At 42.1% G+C, this 22978-nt stretch overlaps 1 protein-coding gene across 3 annotated transcripts; it reads left to right on the forward strand.

The window, feature by feature from the left end:
- The first annotated feature begins 2774 nt into the window (after positions 1-2774).
- ANAPC7 (anaphase promoting complex subunit 7) lies at positions 2775-18471 on the forward strand. Of its 3 annotated transcripts, none has more exons than XM_074972471.1 (11): positions 2775-2954; positions 3897-4083; positions 4497-4616; positions 6146-6257; positions 6528-6681; positions 10354-10496; positions 11093-11210; positions 11654-11850; positions 12185-12409; positions 12881-13031; positions 14505-18471. In XM_074972471.1, the coding sequence occupies exons 1-11, from the start codon at positions 2854-2856 to the stop codon at positions 14692-14694; spliced, it is 1698 nt and encodes a 565-aa protein (XP_074828572.1). In that variant the 5' UTR covers positions 2775-2853; the 3' UTR covers positions 14695-18471. The 3 variants fall into 3 exon arrangements, with proteins under 3 accessions (XP_074828572.1, XP_074828573.1, XP_074828574.1); XM_074972472.1 differs by lacking the exon at positions 2775-2954 and adding an exon at positions 3384-3400; XM_074972473.1 differs by lacking the exon at positions 2775-2954 and having other exon boundaries at positions 3897-3985.
- Positions 18472-22978: the final 4507 nt, after the last annotated feature.

Raw genomic sequence — 22978 nt, forward strand, 5'->3', positions numbered from 1 at the left:
GCCTAGAGACCCAAATGGAGACGGGGGCTCCATTATGCTAGGCACTGTACAGACTCATAGTCAGAAATGTTCTCTGGCCTGAAGAGCTCACAATGTAAATAGATGAGACACCTATGGGGTAAGAGGGGAAAGAAGCACAGGTGGGTGAAGTGACTTGCCCAAGGTCATGTAGGAAGTCCGTAGTGGAGCAGGAAGTAGAATCCCAGGATGAAATCCTGACTCCAGGGAATGAGGCCAGAATGTCACCCTGCATTTTAGTCCAGTACCTTAGGCACCAGTCCATGTTACCTCTCACTCTAGAACGCCAGCCTTGCATTGAAAAGTCTCTCTTCTTGATTGGAAACAAAATTAAAGATACATGGGGCCTGATCCTGAAGTTTGTTCAGGCTACACTCCCTTCAATGAGACTTTTGCCTAAGTAAAAACAGTAATATGTTGCTAGAATTACTGTGTCTATAATATCACCCTGTGGAACAAGGTGTAATTCTAATATGGACTGCAAGCTGTCACAGTGACTAGAAAGGTGCATTATGGTAACTGGTGATATAGATGTGAAATTTGATTTGATGTTAAAGGGACATTTTACATGGCAGCCACGTGTTGTGTCTCTCTCAGTTCCCCTCTCCTCTTCAATATACACATGCCCCTTCCTCCATCTCTGCTGGAATGCCCCACATCTGGCAGGGCTGCAGGAAATCCCCTCCACCCTCAAAGGATCTCCTCTTTGCCACCAGGGTGCTGCTGTGGCAAAAGAATTGCAGGTCTCCAAGCTTAGCATGGGGTATCTGGGTGGTGGGGAGGAGTTGGCTGGCTGACTACATTTAGTATCCTACTGGAAGGAACAGGGAGGGGCAGAGAATGGGGGACAGGTTATGGAAGGGTGAGGGTACAGCACAAGGAGCTGAATGGTTGGGACACAGGCATAGGTTGGAAAGGGAATTCGGAAAGGGACAGGGAGAGCTAATGAGAAACAGGAGCACAGTAGAGGAGTCTGCTTCACGATCTCCTGACACTCCTACCCCCTCAGACCACCCTAGGTTCAATTCAGTCTCCTTGGCTCTCCTCTGCCCTCCCACTGTTTCTGAGGGCTAGAGTGGGGTGCATAAGTTCCTGGTTTGACTGTGTACGTGTGGAACATGAGGGGAAATAGAGACTTGTTCACACTAGGTGCAGGGGTTCTCAAACTGGGTCAGGACCTCAAAGTGGGGTCGCCAAGGCTGGTGTTGGCCCTGGGCCCCAGGGCTGAAGCCTCAGCCGCACCACCCAGGGCTAAGGTTACATGCCCTTCTTCCTCTTCCCCCTCCTTCCTGGGGTGGCAGGGCTCAGTCTTTAGTCCCCCCTCCTGGGGCTGTGTAGTAATTTTTGTTGTCAGAAGCGGGTCACGATGCAGTGAAGTTTGAGAACCGCTGCACTAGTGTGAAATCATGAGTGCAGTCTGGGGGGGAAGGGAGGAGCGTTGCCCCCCAAACTGCGAGCCTTAGGCAGGCGTGGAAGTTGCCCCCCCGCCATGCATGACCACATTGGCCTGACTGGAGCTGCCCCACCCCGAAATATGAAAGTAAAACCTGAAGCTGTGCAAAACTTAGCTGCTCTGCCTAGAAGGTAGGTCAGGCCCAACAATTTAGTTCCAAGGGGAGAAGAAGAGATGTTCTCCTGAATACTTATTTAAAAAGAGCCAACAAACAAACAGTTTTTAAACCTGTAGCTTGAGGAGCAAAGCCTTAATAGGGACTCAGGAGCCTCTCAGCATTAATCCTAAATCTCATCCTGATTGATGAGACTGTTCATCTAAGGACTGCAGGATCAAACCCATACTGTATAAAGGGAAGAAATACAAAAACTTGAAAATACTGTTGTTAGAATATTATGAAAAGCATGCTTCATTTTTAAAGAAAGAAACCGTTTATATTTTTTGTAGTACCATCTGAGATGCCTGCACCTAATTTGTTCTCCTACAGAATTGTCCTTTTCTTATGTGGTAACATCGCATTTATTTCCCCCATACGTTGAGTAAAATGAACATGTTACTTTAACAACTCCTTCATCTCCGATCCAAGCGTAGCATATATTAATCCTGCACTCCTTACAGATCCGGCTCGTTGACTTTAGAGGGAGTTGTGGCTACAGAAGGAACAGAATAAGGTTGATAATATTGTACTGTTTTTCTGTATTAAGTGTACAAAAAGCACGGGAGGCCACAATAATGCACAACGGAGCAAAAGGGGAGAAAAACCAACAAAAGCCGTGAATCAGAACAGGGAGCGGGTTTCGTGACCGAATGCGAAGCCGACCCGTGTGTGAACCATGGCACCATAGTCACCGTGATGTTACTTCGTGGTTAATTTGCTACAACACCCACTGCCTATCGATACCGTAACAGCGAGGCCCCTGCACGGTGCCCGCCCAGGGACTCCAGGGGCCCGCTCCATTCCTTCCACAGCTACTGAGCCCCACAACCTGCCCACGGCCCCACAACTCCCGTCGCCTCGGCAACACGAGGCCCTGACTGGCCGAGACAGCCGCTGCGCATGCGTAGAGTGTGTTTCAGCTGCGGGGGCGACTATTTTGGTGCCTGCTGGAACATGTCATCGCTTTGTGTCCTATACCTTCAGCGGCAGCGATTTTAATGGTGGAGGAGCGGCGAGGCTAGCACCTGGGCGGATTTCCATGGGGTCCCGACGGAGAGGTTTTTAAACTGAGGCGTGAGCGAGGGCCAGCTAGAGCGGTATGATGGACTCCTGCCTGCGAGGACCCCTAGGCGGCGCCATTTTGGAGTCGCCGCGGGCTGAGGAGCCGCTGTCTCTTCCGACCCCGTCCCCGGCCGGCGCCCCGCGCTCCACTCCGGCCTCCAGGATGAGCGTGGTGGAGCATGTGCGGGAGATGGCGGCTGCCGGGCTCCACTCCAACGTGCGGCTCCTCAGCGGGCTCCTGCTCACCATGAGCGGCAACAACCCGTGCGTGCCGCCGGCAGGGGGCTCTGTGGGGGCGGCAAGAGACCGGGGCTTTGGGGCTGAGGCCAGGGCGCTCCTGGCGTGGCGTGGGGGGGCTCGGGGGTTGACGCAGGTGGCTGCAGGCTGGGGGGGGTTCTGTGGGGTGACCGGGGGGAGGGGGATGAAATAAGGAGCTGAGCGCTTCGTGGGGCCCTGCGGGAGCCCCCGTGGGAGAAGGTCCTGGGGGAGCAGATCGGGGCTGCAGCTGCTTGTGGTCTGTACCTGGCTCTGCCATAAGACTTGCTGTGGGATCATTAGCAGGCCCCGTCGTTTCTCGCCGTCGCAGTTCCCCTTTGTGTAAAAGGCGAGCAGCAATGTGCTCCGGGACGAGGCACGCTGAGATGTGCGTATGAAAAGCCCCATAGATGCTAAGAGTTTCAGCTTCCCAGGCGGGGCAATCGAGAGACAAGGTGACTTGCCCATCACTTTCTGATGGATCATCCCTGAGGATCTGCCACCCACATCATTCTCCTCCTGTTGACAGTGATGATAGCGGACATAGCATCTTTCAGCACTTAAGCTACAGTGCATCGTTTGTGTGCAGTGTAGTTTGTGAATCATAATTGTTACTGACAAAAATTAAAATACGGTCCTAAAACTGAGTTCTTGGCTCTCAAATCTGCCTGTTGCAGAGGATGGTTAACAACAGTTCCCATTGTAAGGTCTTAACAGATGATCAACAACTATCCAACAGTTGTTCTAATTGGGGCTACTGCGTTTAAGATGGAACTTGCTTGTAGTCGTGCTTATCGTTTAAGGGTACAAATATTGTACTCTTAGTTCTTCCAGATTTCAGGCACAGCTAGGGGATATAATCACTAATACTGAAAATATAGCATTTAACAGTTTTGCTCCTATGGTGTAATCAGCCAGTTTAAGCTTATATCTTTTTTTAATTTCTTCTAGTGAGTTATTCTCGCCATCACAAAAGTACCAGCTTCTTGTATATCATGCAGATTCCCTCTTCCATGACAAGGAATATAGGAATGCTGTAAGTAAGTATACAATGGCCTTGCAGCAGAAGAAAGCATTAAGTAAAACTTCAAAAGTAAGACCCTCTACTGGGAATGCTGCAGCCACTCCACAGAGTCAGGTATTTGGAACTAGAGTAACATACTGCATATAACTCTTATTCTCCCTGTAAAAGGAAATATTGGTGAATTAATGTTGTAGCGGTAGACTACAAAATTACCACAACAAAGAAGCCTGAATTTTGTGGCTATTTAATTTTGAAAATGTGTCTGACCGCTACTTTCTAATGAAAAACTTAACTTGGTCTCAAATGTCAGAGAGAATGCCCATTTAATTTGTAGTTTTCATTAGCAAGAGAGAAAATAGTCTGCATTATAAAAGTACAACCTACTGTCATCTTTACATTTTATATCTTGACTTTGTTAATGTAAATACAAGCTTTTCATAAGATTTTAGTAATTTAGATTCTGGCTTTTATTTAGTTAGAACAACATTTTGAGAGAGATTACATTTTAGTGATCAATTTTATTTTAGTGTCTGCCATCTGAAATTGAAGTGAAATACAAGATGGCTGAATGCTACACAATGTTGAAGCAAGATAAAGATGCTATTGCTATACTAGATGGAATTCCTTCAAGACAGAGAACCCCCAAGGTAGGTTCTGGAATTTGATTTGTGGCAAACAGTAGTTCAGGTGTTTTTGAAGTTGTATAATCATATTTGCTCAAGAATGAAAATGTAGTATATAGAGGTAAAGCGATTCAACCTTGACATTTGTGCTTATAGTATTTAAATGAGTTATTTGGAAACACTGGCTAAACACTTCTAAATTATCTGAGTTTAGTAAGCATATCTTCTTTAAAACCAGGTAGTCTCTAAATGGAGTTTCTTTGTTTGAAAGAGTTCACCAAACTAAATGGGAGCTAAGTGTTTTTGGATGTCTTTTAACAGGTAATTCCTGTGAAAATTACCTGGGCAATTTTATTAGTGCTAGTGGGAATTACAAAATCTTCCTTATGCGTGAGGAACAATAGACACGTTGACATGTGCCGATAAGCTGTTGAGAGCATGTATACGTAACCTATTTAGGACTGAAGTCTCTGTTAGGCATGCAAAATTCCACAATCCCCAGCTGACTACTCTGAGGTTTTTGGAAGGTAGCATAACTAGTTTTTATAATTCTGGGAAAGAGTAGCTGCTGCTCTAGACAAAAGTGATAAAAATGCCTTAGCTCTGACTATGCTAATACTCCCACTGGTGCTACCACCAGAGGTAGTAAAACAATGGACGGTTCTTGAAAACAGTCCCCTTGTATTGTCACTCTACCAATGGGAGTCTCTTAAGAGAGAACTCTTTTTTTTCCCTTAAGATTCTTCTCACACTTTTTAATTAATTACATAGTGCTAAATGTTTAGGACACTTAGTATTTTTGGCACTGAACAGTACTGAGACTTTGCTTGCTGGTTCTGTCATCTAGGTAATCTCTTAGGCCATTTACACGTCATGCATAACAACTTGCATGTTAGCAGCATCCCATCTTGGCCAGCGAGTGGTAACCACAAGGAGTTCTACCTTTAGCAAGGCTTGCTATACAGAAAAGGAAGAAAATTGAGGAAAAGAAAAGCAGCCTTCTACCCCTGCAAGCCAATAAACCAAAAATGCTTAAGCACTAGAGCAGCTAGCTGCATTGAGGGGGGAAGCTTGCTCAAGCCACTTCTGCCCTTTCGTGAGCTGTGAATTCAGTCAGAATCTAAATGCAAACCTACTCTTCACCTCCCAAATACAACTGCTCTGGTAGACTTCCACTGGTATGTGGAGAGAGCAAGTAAAAGGAAGCTATAAGGTAATATATAGGCCTTTGCAGACATCACTTCTACTTACGTAAACACTTGCCCATCTTTTGAATGAGTGTTCATAAACCATTTTGAGATTCCCAGAGGCACTACACTAGTGTATAATATTAGGATATCTCCACTTTTTTGTATTCTGAATCAGAAATGAGAAACACTTCTCATTTTATAGGAGTTGATGACTTAAGAAGCAGGGCTCATAACTATTCTCTGTCCAGAGAGCTGGGAAGATGGGGCTATGCTTGATAACGAAAACATGACTTTTTGGTGAGGAACTCTGCTTTTAATAACTCTTGATTGGATTGTTCTCACAATCAGATTTTTTGATTACAGATTAACATGATGTTGGCAAATTTGTACAAGAAGGCAGGTCAAGAACGCTCATCTGTTACCAGTTACAAAGAAGTGCTGAGACAGTGTCCATTAGCACTCGATGCCATACTAGGTAGAGACTTTTTCCCCACCAAGTATCTAATATTAAAAATTACATCAAGCAACATTATCACTAAAATATGAGATGTGTAAGACATATTAGTAAACTAGCTCATTTGCATGTAGTACAGACTGCATGCAATCTACAAGTTGTACAGGAGTATTGTAGCTAACTGCCTGTATAAATTCAAAGGCATGGGATTCTCTGTTTTTAGACATTTTAACGAATTTGTATGACACTGTATTGGATACTTGGATTTGACTAGTGTATTTTTCTGAATAGGTTTGCTGTCACTTTCAGTAAAAGGGGCAGAAGTGGCTTCCATGACGATGAATGTTATTCAAAGCATCCCTAACTTGGACTGGCTTTCAGTGTGGATCAAAGCATATGCATTTGTGCACACTGGAGATAATACTAGAGCAATTAACACCATCTGGTAAGAATCAAGGTGAATTCAATTACTGTTCCTGAGTCACTACTTCACATAGTGTTGTGACAGATTTAAACATGCTGCTTGTCACAGCATGATGCCTATTTTGTGCTGTTTGAGGACCAAGCAGTTGATCTGTAAACATTGCTTGGATTTTGTCAGATGCTGAACATAATATTAAAGATTTTTTTCCTGATTGGGGAAATATCTTGATTTGGAAAACTTTAAAACAGAAAGAGTAACAATATTTTTAGACTTGCTATCCGTTTTTATTATAAATGTTAAGGTTCTGACAAACTATTAAAAAATCATGACATTTTTCTGTACTGGTCTTGGATTGTACCACAGCATATAAATTAAGAAAAGGAGTACTCGTGGCACCTTAGAGACTAACCAATTTATTTGAGCATAAGCTTTCGTGAGCTACAGCTCACTTCATCGGATGCATACTGTGGAAAGTACAGAAGATCTTTTTATACACACAAACCATGAAAAAATGGGTGTTTACCACTACAAAAGGTTTTCTCTCCCCCCACCCCACTCTCCTGCTGGTAATAGCTTATCTAAAGTGATCACTCTCCTTACAATGTGTATGATAATCAAGTTGGGCCATTTCCAGCACAAATCCAGGGTTTAACAAGAACGTCTTGGGGGGGGGGGGGGGTAGGAAAAAACAAGGGGAAATAGGTTACCTTGCATAATGACTTAGCCACTCCCAGTCTCTATTCAAGCCTAAGTTAATTGTATCCAATTTGCAAATGAATTCCTATTCAACAGTCTCTCGCTGGAGTCTGGATTTGAAGTTTTTCTGTTGTAATATCGCAACTTTCATGTCCGTAATCGCGTGACCAGAGAGATTGAAGTGTTCTCCAACTGGTTTATGAATGTTATAATTCTTGACATCTGATTTGTGTCCATTTATTCTTTTACGTAGAGACTGTCCAGTTTGACCAATGTACATGGCAGAGGGGCATTGCTGGCACATGATGGCATATATCATTGGTGGATGTGCAGGTGAATGAGCCTCTGATAGTGTGGCTGATGTTATTAGGCCCTGTGATGGTGTCCCCTGAATAGATATGTGGGCACAGTTGGCAACAGGCTTTGTTGCAAGGATAGGTTCCTGGGTTAGTGGTTCTGTTGTGTGGTATGTGGTTGCTGGTGAGTATTTGCTTCAGGTTGGGGGGCTGTCTGTAGGCAAGGACTGGCCTGTCTCCCAAGATTTGTGAGAGTGTTGGGTCATCCTTCAGGATAGGTTGTAGATCCTTAGTAATACGTTGGAGGGGTTTTAGTTGGGGGCTGAAGGTGACGGCTAGTGGCGTTCTGTTATTTTCTTTGTTAGGACTGTCCTGTAGTAGGTGACTTCTGGGAACTCTTCTGGCTCTATCAATCTGTTTCTTCACTTCCGCAGGTGGGTATTGTAATTGTAAGAATGCTTGATAGAGATCTTGTAGGTGTTTGTCTCTGTCTGAGGGGTTGGAGCAAATGTGGTTGTATCGCAGAGCTTGGCTGTAGACAATGGATCGTGTGGTGTGGTCAGGGTGAAAGCTGGAGGCATGTAGGTAGGAATAGCGGTCAGTAGGTTTCCGGTATAGGGTGGTGTTTATGTGACCATCGTTTATTAGCACTGTAGTGTCCAGGAAGTGGATCTCTTGTGTGGACTGGACCAGGCTGAGGTTGATGGTGGGATGGAAATTGTTGAAATCATGGTGGAATTTCTCAAGGGCTTCTTTTCCATGGGTCCAGATGATGATGATGATGATGTCATCAATATAGCGCAAGTAGAGTAGGGGCGTTAGGGGACGAGAGCTGAGGAAGCTTTGTTCTAAGTCAGCCATAAAAATGTTGGCATGCTGTGGGGCCATGTGGGTACCCATAGCAGTGCCGCTGATTTGAAGGTATACATTGTCCCCAAATGTAAAATAGTTATGGGTAAAGACACAGTCACAAAGTTCAGCCACCAGGTTAGCTGTGACATTATCGGGGATAGTGTTCTTGACGGCTTGTAGTCCATCTTTGTGTGGAATGTTGGTGTAGAGGGCTTCTACATCCACAGTGGCCAGGATGGTGTTATCAGGAAGATCACCAATGGATTGTAGTTTCCTCAGAAAGTCAGTGGTGTCTCAAAGGTAGCTGGGAGTGCTTTCAAATCCAGACTCCAGCGAGAGACTGTTGAATTGGAATTCATTTGCAAATTGGATACAATTAACTTAGGCTTGAATAGAGACTGGGAGTGGCTAAGTCATTATGCAAGGTAACCTAATTTCCCCTTGTTGTTTCCTAACACCACCCCACCCACCCCCCGCCCCCAGACGTTCTTGTTAAACCCTGGATTTGTGCTGGAAATGGCCCAACTTGATTATCATACACATTGTAAGGAGAGTGATCACTTTAGATAAGCTATGACCAGCAGGAGAGTGGGGTCAGGGGAGAGAGAACCTTTTGTAGTGGTAAACACCCATTTTTTTTCATGGTTTGTGCGTATAAAAAGATCTTCTGTACTTTCCACAGTATGCATCCGATGAAGTGAGCTGTAGCTCACGAAAGCTTATGCTCAAATAAATTTGTTAGTCTCTAAGGTGCCACAAGTACTCCTTTTCTTTTTGCGAATACAGACTAACACGGCTGTTACTCTGAAACCTGTCATATAAATTAAATGTCTGAGATCTGTGCAAGATCTGGGTATTCTGTGAAGAAAGCCCCAGTTAAAGTAAATAGTTCTGCAAAGGCTATACACACTTTCATAAGAGAGAAGGTACCTTGAGTCTCCTTAGACTAGAGTGCTTAATTTTAAAATACAAACTTGTTTTAACTTACAGGATTGAAAAGAAGCTTCTTAAATTACAATCTTTTTGTAACTGAAAACACCAGTGCAGCTACTTTTGAAAACTGACTGCTGGAAACTAGTTTAAACTTTTTGTGACTTAACTATACATTTCTAGAACTTGAATGGAAATTGAGAACCCCTTGATGCTGTGCTGTTGGTACAATTTCTTTGCTCAGATGCTCTTATAAAAGCTACAAGTTTCAGTCAGTGCAGATAAACCTAACTAGGGCATTACATTTAAAAAACCATATTTCCTTTCGGATGTCTGTTGCATTGTGCTTTACTTGAAGCTGCGTTTGAAGTCCAGGTGATATAGATTCCTACTCCCTATCTCCTAAATGATCATTGCCTGGGGTTAATGGTGTGAACTGGCTGTGGGTGCAGCTCAACTTGCTGGTGATTATCTGTAAAGCCCTGGACTGGTCTAAGACCTCAGTCTTTGAGACACGCGCCCGCCCAGTTTATCATGCCAGGGAAGATTATCTAGGGTGCAGCTATTAATTTCTGGCATCGAACTTCGGGGCTGGCAGCAAGATATCTTCAGTACAGGGTCCTTGCTTAAGAACTCTCTCACTCTCCCAGTTTGGCAGCCTTCAAGGAACAATGTAAGTTGTATGTATGTCATCAAGTAGTTTTTTGGATGAATGTTCAAATGGTGGGTGTATGGTCACTCAGTAAAGAGTGATACCACGTTTTGTGGTAACTGTAGGTCTTTAAATGAATGACATTTTAAAATCATAATTTTACAGGTGTATTTGAGAGAGAGAATTTACAGGTTCCAAAGAGTGTTTTAGCATTCAACCAGTACATAACAAGATGCTAGTTTAAATGGCATTTCTTTTCTCTTAAAGCTCATTAGAGAAAAAGTCTTTACTGAGGGATAATGTGGATCTATTGGGTAGCTTAGCAGACCTGTATTTCCGAGCTGGAGATAATAAAAACTCGATTCTGAAATTTGAGCAGGCACAAATGCTGGATCCTTATCTGATAAAAGGTAAGTAATTGTAAATTCTCAAAATTGCCCCAGCATGCTAAACCCTTGAATGACACTAGCACAGCAGGGGCGTCCAGTTCACATTCCACTAAAGACTTAACAGCTACATAAATATTTATCAGCACAGCAGGTGCATAGTTTCTGTCCATACCCAGAAGCAGTTGGTGGCAGTCATAGTAGAAAGTGGGTATTTGTCTTACATCTCATTAAAAATTACAGTACTTCAAGAAGTTAGTATAGCTGTACATCAGGCTTTCCAAAGAGGAACATAGTACTAATAAGAAGCTTGTGTGTTCTGTTTTTCCTTCTAAATGAACTATGTCTTCATTGTAAGCTGACTAGAATTCTTCATGCTCTCATTTTATACCTGTTTTTCTTGATTTCTCCTCCACCTTTATGGTGAAAGTGCAGAGTCTGGTGCTCAAACTTAGTCCCAGAGCATGTATGATCTAGGAGTAGCTACGATACAAGTGCTGTGAAATCACTGGCCCTTATGGTCAAGTTCTGTTATGACCTTAAATCTTCATAAAGCTTTTAAGTTTCATAATTAGGAGCTCAGCAATAATACAACCGATCCCAAAGTATTTCATTTTTAGGAATGGACGTATATGGCTACTTACTGGCACGTGATGGTCGACTGGAGGACGTGGAGAACTTGGGCTGCCGTCTTTTCAATATTTCTGATCAGCATGCAGAACCGTGGGTGGTGTCAGGGTAACTTCCACTTACTTTTCACTTCCTTGCATCCCTGGGCTCCTTAGCTAACCTGTGTTAGGAGCTTGAACGTGTTTGGGGCAATGTGTTCAGGTTTCATTAGTTTGGAAGCTGTACTTATCTTGTGAGTCTGCTGTTCTGTTTAAATATTTAGTTCTTGGTCTAACTTTAAAATATCTTGCTAGAAATACATATTACATTTTTCAATCCTTTTCTGGCTGTAGTTAAACACCTTGGAGTTGTTGGGTCTATCAGATAACTAATGTTGCTGTAACCAAGTACCTGAATCACTAATTTTGTTAAAGGCTAATAAGCATCCTATTTTGTTAATATCTTTTAAAGTAACTTTGCATCCTGTAAATCCATCAGTTGCTTTTCTTTTCAGCTTTCCATGAATGACTTTTGGTGGTGCACACTTACCACCATTGCTCTTCTTTTTGTAGGTGTCACAGTTTCTACAGTAAACGATACTCCCGGGCCCTGTATTTAGGAGCCAAAGCTATTCAGCTGAATAGTAATAGTGTTCAAGCTTTGCTGCTGAAAGGGGCTGCTCTTAGAAATATGGGACGCGTACAAGAGGCAATTATACATTTCCGAGAAGCAATACGCCTTGCACCTTGCAGGCTTGACTGTTATGAAGGCAAGTAAAGTACAATGACTATTGTATACAATTTTGATAGGGCTCTGATGTACGATGTTGTCATGGTATAGGAAGAGTATAAATTGCCTCCCAGAGTTCCCTGCAGGTGAAGTAATATTGCTTATTACCTAGTAGGTTAATTAATTATATTGAAAAACCCACTAAATAGAGCTGGAAATAGGGAGAAGAGGGGGAAATATTAAACATTAAACGCGTGCTTGTTAAACAAAAATAGCTGAATTTGATGTACTGAGAAGCATGCTTATTAAATTCTGATAGAGTCCCTGTACACAGATTATTAGTGTGCAAATATTTTCTTCTTTTTGGTCTTCAGGCCTCATTGATTGTTATCTGGCATCCAACAGTATCCGTGAAGCAATGGTTATGGCTAACAATGTGTACAAAACCCTGGGAGCAAATGCACAGACGCTTACTCTGTTAGCAACAGTCTGTCTTGAAGATCCAGTCACACAAGAGAAAGCAAAAACCTTATTAGATAAGGCACTGACACAGAGACCAGATTACATTAAAGCTGTGGTAAAAAAAGCGGAGCTTCTTAGTAAGTTTTTTTTTTTTTTTTTTTTTTTTCCTTTTGAGATGTCTCTTCCTTGTCCAGTTTATTTGAATAATTTCTTACATGAAAGTGAGTGTTCCACAAAGTCGCTAATATGAAAAACACTATACAAAAGTTACAGCCAAAGACTAATCAGTTCTGTGTAAAAGAGAAATCACAGGATGCCATAAGATATGAATTGCTTAGATATTACCATGATTGGCCCTATAGTAATACTTCAGATGGAAGAAATTATAACTTGCTAATTGTTTAAGAGATGATCATGTGTGTATTGATTTGGCTTAAAATATAACACTAAGAGCAAGAACTACATTTTAGAAGATTTAATCATCACCAACTGCAGATGGTTTTAGGAATAAAGATGAAGATTGTGATAGTGTATTACATATTATTCAAGTTATTTTGTGGAAGATCTATCTAAACCATTAATAGAACTGTAGCTCTGCGTGTCAACAGGTAGAGAACAGAAATATGAAGATGGAATAGCTTTGTTGAGGAATGCACTGGCCAATCAGAGTGACTGTGTTCTGCATCGAATACTGGGTGACTTTCTTGTAGCAGTCAGTGAATATCAAGAAGCCATGGACCAGTACAGTATTGCCCTAAGGTAAAACTTGTAGACCCTTGAGTTTGCTGTATGCTTCTTAGAAACTAAAAATTGCATGGCTGCTGAAAGATGGCTTAGTAGCACATCTTCAGGCACTTTTGTGTGGGGGGCAGTGGGTTAGTTTGTTTGATTTCCCTCCCCCCCCCCCCCCCCCCCAGCACATACACTCTTATCAGTGGATTTGGGATTGACTACACTTGAAGTTCTACAGTGGAACAACTGTACTGTTGTAGCACTTCAGTGTAGGCACTACCGATGCTGACATGTGAGGGGTTCTTCAATCAGCTTACCACTGTCTACACGGGGATTAGGTCAGCTTAACTACGCCGCTCAGGGCTGTGGATTTTTCACACCCCCTGAGGAATGTAGTTAAGACAACTTGATTTTTCTAGTGGAGACCATGTCTTACTCTGTGTCTTATGTAATGCAATTCCCAATTCAAAGTCTCAAGGACAAAAATTTACAATCGTAAACTTTTGTGTTAATGTTAAGTATGTTACCAGGCAGTCAATTGCTAGACCAATAAGAAGGATTAAGGCATGGATTTGTTTATAATTTCTTAAACTGTTCTATACTCTGTCAGGCACCTTGGGCTCCACCTTTAGGCTGGAAGGTGCTATATAAATGTAAGGGATTAACTAAGTTCAAATGGAAAGGTTTTGAATTCAACTGAATCAACGTTTCTTCTTACAATAAAACAGGTCCCTCAATCTCAGATAGAAAAGAATTATTTCAAACTTGGGTAAAATTTAGCATGTTTCAGAATAAGATGCCATATGTCCTAATAAAAAAATCTTATGTTCTCTGTATTTTTAAAAGTTAAATACCTATCTTGACTGCAAGACCTTGTTATACACACAGTAAACTGTAAGGTCTGGTAGATTGGCTATTTTTGCCTGGATGGAGGTGGGGGAAAGAGTGTTTTTAGTGCTAGTCGCTTAAATTACATTTATCTGTCTTCTGCTGCTTTAGTTAGTGTTTCCTAGAAGAATTGTGTAAGCTTCGTTGGGAGGCTCATGGAGTTCAGACAAGTGCATTCTCAAAGGTTAGGAATTTGTATATAGATGATGTAATTAGTGTTAATTGTGCGCTTTCATCTTTTGTCAAACGGTTATTACATCAGTCTGAGGTAAAGTTGCAACATCTTTGAGTTTAAATATCAGTAGCAGTAAACAGGAAGTGGGGGAAGCAAGATGGAGATGTTTTGATTAGACATATTTCTAATGTTTAGGTTTCAGAGTAGCAGCCGTGTTAGTCTGTATTCGCAAAAAGAAAAGGAGTACTTGTGGTATCTTAGAGACTAACCAATTTATTTGATCATAAGCTTTCGTGAGCATCCGATGAAGTGAGCTGTAGCTCACGAAAGCTTACACTCAAATAAATTGGTTAGTCTCTAAGGTGCCACAAGTCCTCCTTTTCTTTTTTCTAATGTTTACTACCTTAAGTTTGAGTTAATCCTTTTTTCTCCCCCAGCTTGGATCCCAATGATCAGAAGTCTTTAGAAGGAATGCAGAAAATGGAAAAAGAGGAGAGTCCAACAGATGCAACCCAGGAGGAGGATGTGGATGACATGGAGGGAAGTGGAGAAGAAGGGGATTTGGAGGGCAGTGATAGTGAAGCAGCACAGTGGGCAGATCAAGAACAATGGTTTGGCATGCAGTGAAGATTTTACTTAAACTGATATGGGTTTCAGTTCTTGAATGTGCCATGAGGTCCATTGTTCTCTGAAGGAAGAACGTCACCTGCAATTTTTGTATTAACAAAGTGGACTTCATAAAACAACCGACTGAAACCATTTAATAGTTCTCTGCATCACAGTTCTGTTCATTTTTGTGATGCTTCCTATTTATCAATTACAAGATTGAGCTGAACTATGCTGGAGATTATTTGTAAGAGTCGTTCAGTCTTTTCTTGCTAAAGCTAGAATCTTGAATATAAAGCATTTCATATAATATACCTATTGCTAGTGACTAAAATGTCAAAATTGGGTTCAAAACTAAGTAGTTTTAATCCTTAGCTATAGATGTAAATACAAGAGATTTTTATTCCTTTGTGAAAGGCTTTATTCTTTTGTCTGGGCTCATGCATGATTTCTTGCGGAAGCTTGTAGGAGTCACTTGTATGTATTTGAAAGGAGCAATTTTTCCTCTCTCTTCAGCCAATTAACCTGTTTGGTGTAAGTCATTACACTAACTTTAAGGGTGGAATTTTATCTCCGGCATCCTTGACTTATAGGATGCTTTGTAACTAATCCGTTTCTATGTACGAAGAACAGTACGTTGTTAGAATTATAATAATTTCCCCAATCCATACAAAGCCCTATAATTACTTAGCCTATATGTGAACATTTTCTTCTAAATAGAGTTCAGTATTATTTAGGTAAATTACTAAAAGGCATTACAACAGTAGTGACATAAAGCCACTTCATATCCTGTGTGTGGCACTGTCAGTTTAAAAAAAATTAACTTCTCCATTGCATCACTAGTAGAAATTTTAAATTAGAATGGCTGTCTTGGCTTTCTTTATATTTTACACGTACAATTTAGCTTTACCTATTGAAAACAGAATCTCGTGCTATCACCTACTAAAACGATAGTGAATTGTCCACGGTAAAAATTCTCACAGTGGGCATCTTATTTAAAAGTAAATCTTTCACTGAAACCAGAAAACCAAACAAAACTATTTCTGTGGCACTTAGATTTTGCAAAAGAACTACCCTTGTCCTAGTGTTTCACTCTTGATTTACTTGCTTCTTGCTAAAACATATGTCTTTATAACGCTTTCTAATGGTGCTATAGTTCACTTTGTCTTCAGTCCATGGTCATGCATAGCCTTGTAATTCTGCCTGTGGCTGCTCAAATCTATTGTACTCTTCAGTGCTGTCATAGCAGCTGAAGCAGAGGTTGACAGTTTTTTGTATTGGAACCTTTTGATACTCTAGAGCAAATACTTGACACACACAAAAGAAAACAAGCTTTTCACTAACTATAGTAGCATAGCACATACAAGAATAAAATACATGAAATATCTTCAGTCCCAAAATCATACATAAAAATACATATTAAAAGGAGGGGATGCTTAGTCCTAGAACACATATTGTATCCTGTTGGTTTTGGGATGTTTAGCATGTGTAAGCATTACAGAGTCTGAACAGCTTCTTCCTGTACGTAGCCAGACAGCTACCCATAATGGATAGTCTCCTCTTTCTAATCTTTTAGCTATGTTTTGAGGGTGGGGGAAACCACTAGCTTTTCTCTAGTGTCAATTGATTTGCACTAAAGTAATTGAAAATAAGCAAGCAGGTAGCCTGCCTTACTGTCCTATTATTGATGGTCTTAATTAAGAAGTCTTTTGGCTTATTGTCTCATTTCACTAAACACTGTGCAATCCAAATGGGCTACATTTAAACTAAAAACAAATCATATTTAGGTATCTGCTCTCTGAGATTGTGATCAGTCCCTTCCTGGCTCTAGTCTACTTCATGAAGAATTCAGCTGTTTGTCATTCAGCAGTGGATGGTGATAAGTTTCAGCTCCTTGCATGTTGTTAATTCTTTACAGAAGGAAACTGTAAAAACCAAACTGTTCCTTTTGCAATCTGTCCATTTCTTCCTTTCTGTGCAATAAGCCTCAAAATCAGTGCTGCTTCTGAAGGTTAACCTAGGTTGGCTGTTTCAAGTCTCTTAATTGTATGTCAGACCCAAGTTGTGAAGATCAGATTACAAGTATTAAATGCTCCCTTAGGAAGTAAAGCAAAAAGGCATTGTGTGTTTAAAAGCTGACGAGAGTATGTGGGAGACACATGGTGTATGTTTTAAATTGGCAGCTGCTCAGCTGAGGGTTTTTACTTCAAATGACTCATTCAAATGCCCCTAATCAGAGCTGTTCTTATAGCTTCCAGCTGTGTTAGCACCATGCATTGCAACACTTCTTTTCCTCTAAAGCAAGGTTGACGTGGCACAAGAAACCTGAAGTCTAGAGCCCAGTCATAGAATGGTTCAGTGCGTTTGCAGGTAGGAAAGCCTGTTAGTTTTCTCACCTTAGATCGCTCTCTTTGGTTAGATGTAGCCTAACTGTTGAATCACTACAGCAAGGGCTATGAATGATGAAGAGTTTTGAAAACCTTTATCCTGTAGTAGCATAAACCAGCTCCTGCAGGGTGGTCCTTCTTTCATTTCACCCAAGGCCCAGCCCTGATCCCATTAGTAAATGATGGAAGGAACCCAATTAAACGTTAGGGAGAGGTGAAATTGTATTGCACTTTTGCTAATTTCAAAGTAAGATCTTAGTATCCATATGCAAGCAAATTGTTATTGGGTAAGACTTCCGTTAAGACAGTCTCTTTGACAAGAATAGAGGCCAAATTTCAAGAGGAGTTTCTGCTGTAAGAAACTTTCTTGTAGATTTCCTTTATGGGCAGCTGTGGAAAGCTTAATTTAGACACCTTTTTACATCCAAGAATAAAACAATATCAACGTCCAAGAATATGGCTCCAGTTTTGTTGTGGTATGTTTTTTGAGAGAGAGTGCTTTGTTCATTATCTAAAATATAGAAAGCTCAGCCAGATTCTGCAGTAATGGGTACCTCTATCAATGTATGTAATAATGTTAGAGCTGTACTGATCATATCATGTATGCTTTTGCTATTGAGTGTACTGTGGCTGGATATGGAATTATTTTAGAGTATTTTAATGTTTGTTTCAATTCTAAGGGGATTCTTGGTCTATTAAAGACCCTTCATTAACAGTCTAATTTTAGAATATGAGCTGTTTTTACAACCTTGTGCTCCTGAATCCTGTGGTTGGTTCATAGTTTAGGGAACATAGCTAATGCAATTAGCCCATAACAAGTAGTTGTCCTCATTCTGTACCTTAATCTTTTGATATGTACGCTCAAAGAGATAATGAAACCCAAAACTAAAGCTCAACCTATGTCAAGAGCGTGATGTAAACTCCCTAAAGTGGTGATGCAATTCATAGGTGAGGTTGGAATGTCATAGCTACCCAATTGCTTTTTGCAGTACAAATGGTAGATTATCTACTCTTTCAGACCACCTGCAATTGCTAATCTCTGGTAAAGGGCAAAGACAAAATCTATGTATTTGCTTAACTTCCTTGCTGTTTGACATTAAATCACAAACTTCATTAACTTCAGCTTTTACTATGGTGGAAAGACCCTGCTATGATGTGAGGAGACCAAAGTTCCTTCAACCCTACAGCTCCCCCCAAAGTCCTGTAACCATTACAAATCTACTTTGCCAGCACCTCAAGGCAATGTGTGTTGGAGGAGTCAGGCAGTCCTGGAGCTGCCAGATAACAGCTGTCCTGCAGCAAGTTACTGAACCTCTTGCCAAACTTTCCTGTCTGTAAAACGGGGATAGTGCTTATTTCCCTACTGCACAAGGATGTGAGAATTTTAAGCAAAGATTATACAATGATGAGAAAACCATAAGGTGCTATGTAAGTGCTGTTTACCCAATTAAAGTGTCATATTCTTTCTACCCTTCCTTTCCTGTCATTCCAGATTAGGAGCTTTCTCCTTAATAGCTTCTTCCATAGGCTTGTTTCACTTAGTGATGGTTAGAGCCTTCCTTTTTCATGACTCTCTGGAGCTGACATTGAAGTTTAAATCAGCCAGAGTAGCAGCAGTGTTTTTGTTACACAAAAACTCCTAGATGTGGCCTCAAAGGGAATCCCATCAGCTCTATATGCACTGGCCTTGTGTGTAGCTGTAGCGTGGGAGTATTTTAATCGCCTTGTCAAAACCTAAATTGCAACAATTTAATTCAAATCTGTTGGTGCCAACCCCTGTGTGGACACTTAAACTTGAGTTTATAAATTTACCAACACAAACTAACCAGCTATAAACCAAATTTAAATCAGTTTAACGTCAATGTTTTCACCAGTTTAGCATGCCTTTAGTTAAATTGGAACAACTGTGTGTGTAGACCAGGCCTAAGCTTGCTCAGAGCAGATCGAGGCAATGCTGCACCAGAACACCAATTGGATGTGGGCAAACTGTTGCACTTACTAGTGCAGCTGTGAAAATGGGAGACTAAGAATGTCAGTTGCAGTTTGGCTATTGCCAGAAGGGAGAGGGGTAACTGGTTTGTGTTTGGGGCATAGTGGAAGCCCACAGTAAAAAGCATGAGAAAGGTTCATGTTGGAGAAACGCATGGGGACAGTTTGTAAAAGCATTTGAAATGTATAGAATTGTTTTTGGCTAGTCCATATCCTTCCCCTTATTGTTAACATACCTGATAGTAATAAAATAGGGAGTCTAGGAGGTCTGTGCACTTGGACTTGATGTACTGACTCTTCTACTTCTGTGACTAGCCTCAACACTAACGCTTTAGTGTTGGAAGTTTCAGTGAGGTTAGCCACTGACAGACGTTTACATTGTGAAATCCTCTATTAAAACTGCTCCCCTGCTTCATTAGTAAGCTCATGAGAGACCAAGGACTGAAACGGTTTCGAGAACAAACTTCCTTCCCCCAACCCCATCTTATTCTCCCCAGGTTGTGCTCTCAAAGGAATGAGGAATGCTGGTAAATGCTGTTTTGGAGCTTGCTCTGCTACTGTCCCGGTTGTACCTGATATGTGGAACTGAAAGGACTTTGTGCTCCATAAGTGTCAGTCCTTTCACAGGCAGCAACACTTCTCTATAAAGAAAAGGAGGAATTGAATAACTTCTTTTGAATAAGATGTCCTGGAGGTGGTTTTTCTTGCAGAGTGTAAGAGGTTGGTTTGGTCAGTGTGTGGCATGAAAGGAAGCGATGACCTTGTGTTTCAAACTCTGCCCTGATAATGTCTTGAACTCTTCCACCTTTTCAGCTGTGCATTCCAGGGCCCCAGTGAGCGTTAGAATGTGTCGGGGAGGGGGGGAAGAGGAAAAATAGCCTGTCCTGAGACAAGGACTTGATCTAAATCTTAAAATAGAGCCAAAGAACAAAAAGTCCTATTTACATCAAAGCTGGCCTGACCAGGAGGTAGCAGCAGCGCTCTGCTTTGCTCACTGGGGTTTAGAAACTTGAAATGCTCCCAGCTGAGAAGAGCTTAACAGTTGGCACAAGTGAGATACTTATGTTGGCAGCTGATTCGAGAACTTCATGCTGCCTGTATCAACCCAAGGCCCTCTTCCTAATTTGGCTTGAGGTACAGTACATTGCCATGCTGCCTGTGACAATACCATCTTTTCATTTGAACTATTTTAATTTATTTTTTTTTCCCCCCAGTGTTCAGCATATAATGTAGGTAGATTTCAGAGTAGCAGCCGTGTTAGTCTGTATCAGCAAAAAGAAAAGGAGGACTTTTGGCACCTTAGAGACTAACCAATTTATTTGAGCATAAGCTTCCGTGAGCTACAGCTGAATGCATCCGATGAAGTGAGCTGTAGCTCACGAAAGCTTATGCTCAAATAAATTGGTTAGTCTCTAAGGTGCCACAAGTCCTCCTTTTCTTTTAATGTAGGTAGAGTTTCCCTTGAGACACTTGATTGGCTGAGGAGGTGAAGCTGATAACTCAGGAGCAAGATAGAGCCCAGCAATGTTCCTTTAAACTTCAGCACTGTGCTCTCAGAGCAAGGAAAAGTACTGCAAACATATATCCTCCTTGTGCTCTTGTGTGTAAACTGCAGTCAGTATAGTTCCAGCTGGAGATTAGACGGGCTTTGCAAATTTTTATCAGAAAACTGGTAAGAAATTGCTCTTGAGTATTTTTTCATCTTACAAATCTTGACAAGGTCCTTTATCAATATATAGTCAAACTGGGTTGGAGGGATAACATGGCTTAACCTCTGTTGGGATCTCTTTTCTAAGCACAAGATTGTAGTATCTCAGGGCACATAATTATCTCTGCCAATCCGCTAGTCAATGGAGTTGTGTAAGATCCAAGCTGAACTTGGCCCAAGTGTGTGTGTGTGTGTATCAGTGACATCTACTTGCCAGCATGTCAGGCCTGTTGAAGTGACTGTTGCCCCTCTGGTGGTGGTGGAGGCTTATTGAAGCTATAAGCCCTGGTATAACTCTGGGTATTACCCATTAGTGCAGGTGCTAACCGGCCTGGAACAGCTGGATCTGAATTCCAGACCTGCTGCTGACTGAATGCCCAGAACTATTATCAACTGCAGAACAGAATGTGGAGATGGTACTCTGATCCTTGCTCCAGCTCTGCAGTAGGGTTTTTAATAGGTGCGTGGGAAGCTAGTTCCAATTAATCTTGCAAAGATTGTTCTGTGGAGGAGAATGTCACACTGCTAAGGTTTGTAAAGTTTTGACTACGCTTCTCCCCCCCCCCCACCACCCTTGTCTCCATTTAAAGTCAAAGTAGTCCAATGTGTGGGCTGAACTGTAACCCAGGTCTGCCACATACCTGTTCTGTAACTGGAGGTGGTACCTAGCCTCTGGACTTAGTTTCCCCATCTGTGAAAAAGCAATAAATACATCTAGCCTGCCAGGTGTGGCTTGAGGATTGTCGAATGTTAACTCTTCTCTTGCTCCACTGGCAATGCTGATTTATTTTCTTTGCTTATCTGCATACTGGGATGCTTCTGCCCATAACACTCAAACCCTGGGAATGCTGGGAGAGTTTGTGCATGAGAGAGAGCAGACCGGTTTAACCCTTCTCCTGCTGCATCCTGATTGCTGCCAGACTGTTTCTGGCAGCAGCATCATTTGGAAAGGACTGCAGGAAGCAGGGTGAGCTATTAACCTAGTTTTAGTCCTGGTGATTTACTGTTCAGACTGTAAATTCAGAAAACCTTTCCATAGTAGAAGGTACATCATCCATCATCTGGCCTTACATAGGGGAAGAGACATTTACGATGGCTAACCCTGCTGTTGCTACTAGAATTCTTGGCCTCATATAGGAAATCATGTTCTTGGGCATGTGGCCATTATGTGAAACGAAACATTCCCTCTCACAGGCAAAGAGCCTTTGATCCATGCTCACTCTGGGGAGAAGGAAAAGGGAGTGACCTACCTCCGCCCAGTCCATTCTCAGGGGTAGACCAGTGATGAGTGCTCTAGCTCAGGGCTGTATAACACATGCCACTAACAGATAGCTTTGTGTTATATTATCGAGGATGGCCACAAGACCAGATAATGGTGGTTGTCATGGGGCGTGGGTGCCTCAGAAGGGTACTACGATGATAAATGTCTGGGCAGGTAAGTATTAACCCAGTTGAGGTATCGCTCCCCACTGATGCAGCCACTCCCCCTTTTCCTCTGCTCTGTGTAACTTCCCCTCATCATGGGTTGGTTGCACTCATCACCAGCAAGCAGTAGAGAGATTGGGATACTCCAAACTGTCAACACTCCAGGATTTGCAACTGAACAACCCTCAATGCACTTGTTGCTCTCCCCCCGGGAAATGTTGCAGCAAGCTAGGCCCAGATTTCATTGTGGCAGGGTAAGGGGTGATCAGAAGTGGTGTCAGCCTGAAAGGTCGCCATGGGTCATCCATTTTTCCTCACACTGGTTGTGGTGTTTTGGGACTGGATGGCTGAAAAGACTGGAGATGAGATATAGAACCCTCCAGCTGGATGCTATAGGGTCAAATCCAGGCCTAGTAGCTCTTCAGCAGTCTGTGAAATGAGTTGGTGGGTTCTTAGGCCAGCTTCTAGTCCAAACCTCTGTCCTCCTCCCACTGGCACTAATTGCCCTATGTGCTGGCAGTCTCCTCAGAGAGGCTGTGGGCTGAATAGACCATAGAGATTGAATTATCCTTTTCTCCTCTGGAGATGCTCCCTGTAGCTCCCCATGCTGCACCAGGTCTGTAGATAGAGAGCCTCAGGCTGCCAGGCTGTCTAGGTGCTGCTCTTCACAGGTGCTAAATTGACAAAAACTAAGGTAAATACATTAACCTCTACTTTACTTCAGTGAAGGTCTGAAATCCGGAGGAGAAGGGTAGCAATGAATCAAGTTTATTGGCTAAATTTATTTTTGGTGTTG

Source organism: Natator depressus, chromosome 15, assembly GCF_965152275.1.
Source record: "Natator depressus isolate rNatDep1 chromosome 15, rNatDep2.hap1, whole genome shotgun sequence".
NCBI lineage: Eukaryota > Metazoa > Chordata > Testudines > Cheloniidae > Natator > Natator depressus.

What these genes read in the sequence shown, in the direction of transcription:
- ANAPC7 (XM_074972471.1), top strand. Translation starts at nt 2,854, where the DNA reads ATGAGCGTGGTGGAGCATGTGCGGGAGATGGCGGCTGCCGGGCTCCAC. An exon ending in GGATCCTTATCTGATAAAAG is followed by an intron (nt 10,497 to 11,092) that starts GTAAGTAATTGT and finishes TTTCATTTTTAG; the next exon opens with GAATGGACGTATATGGCTAC. An exon ending in CAGTACAGTATTGCCCTAAG is followed by an intron (nt 13,032 to 14,504) that starts GTAAAACTTGTA and finishes TTTCTCCCCCAG; the next exon opens with CTTGGATCCCAATGATCAGA.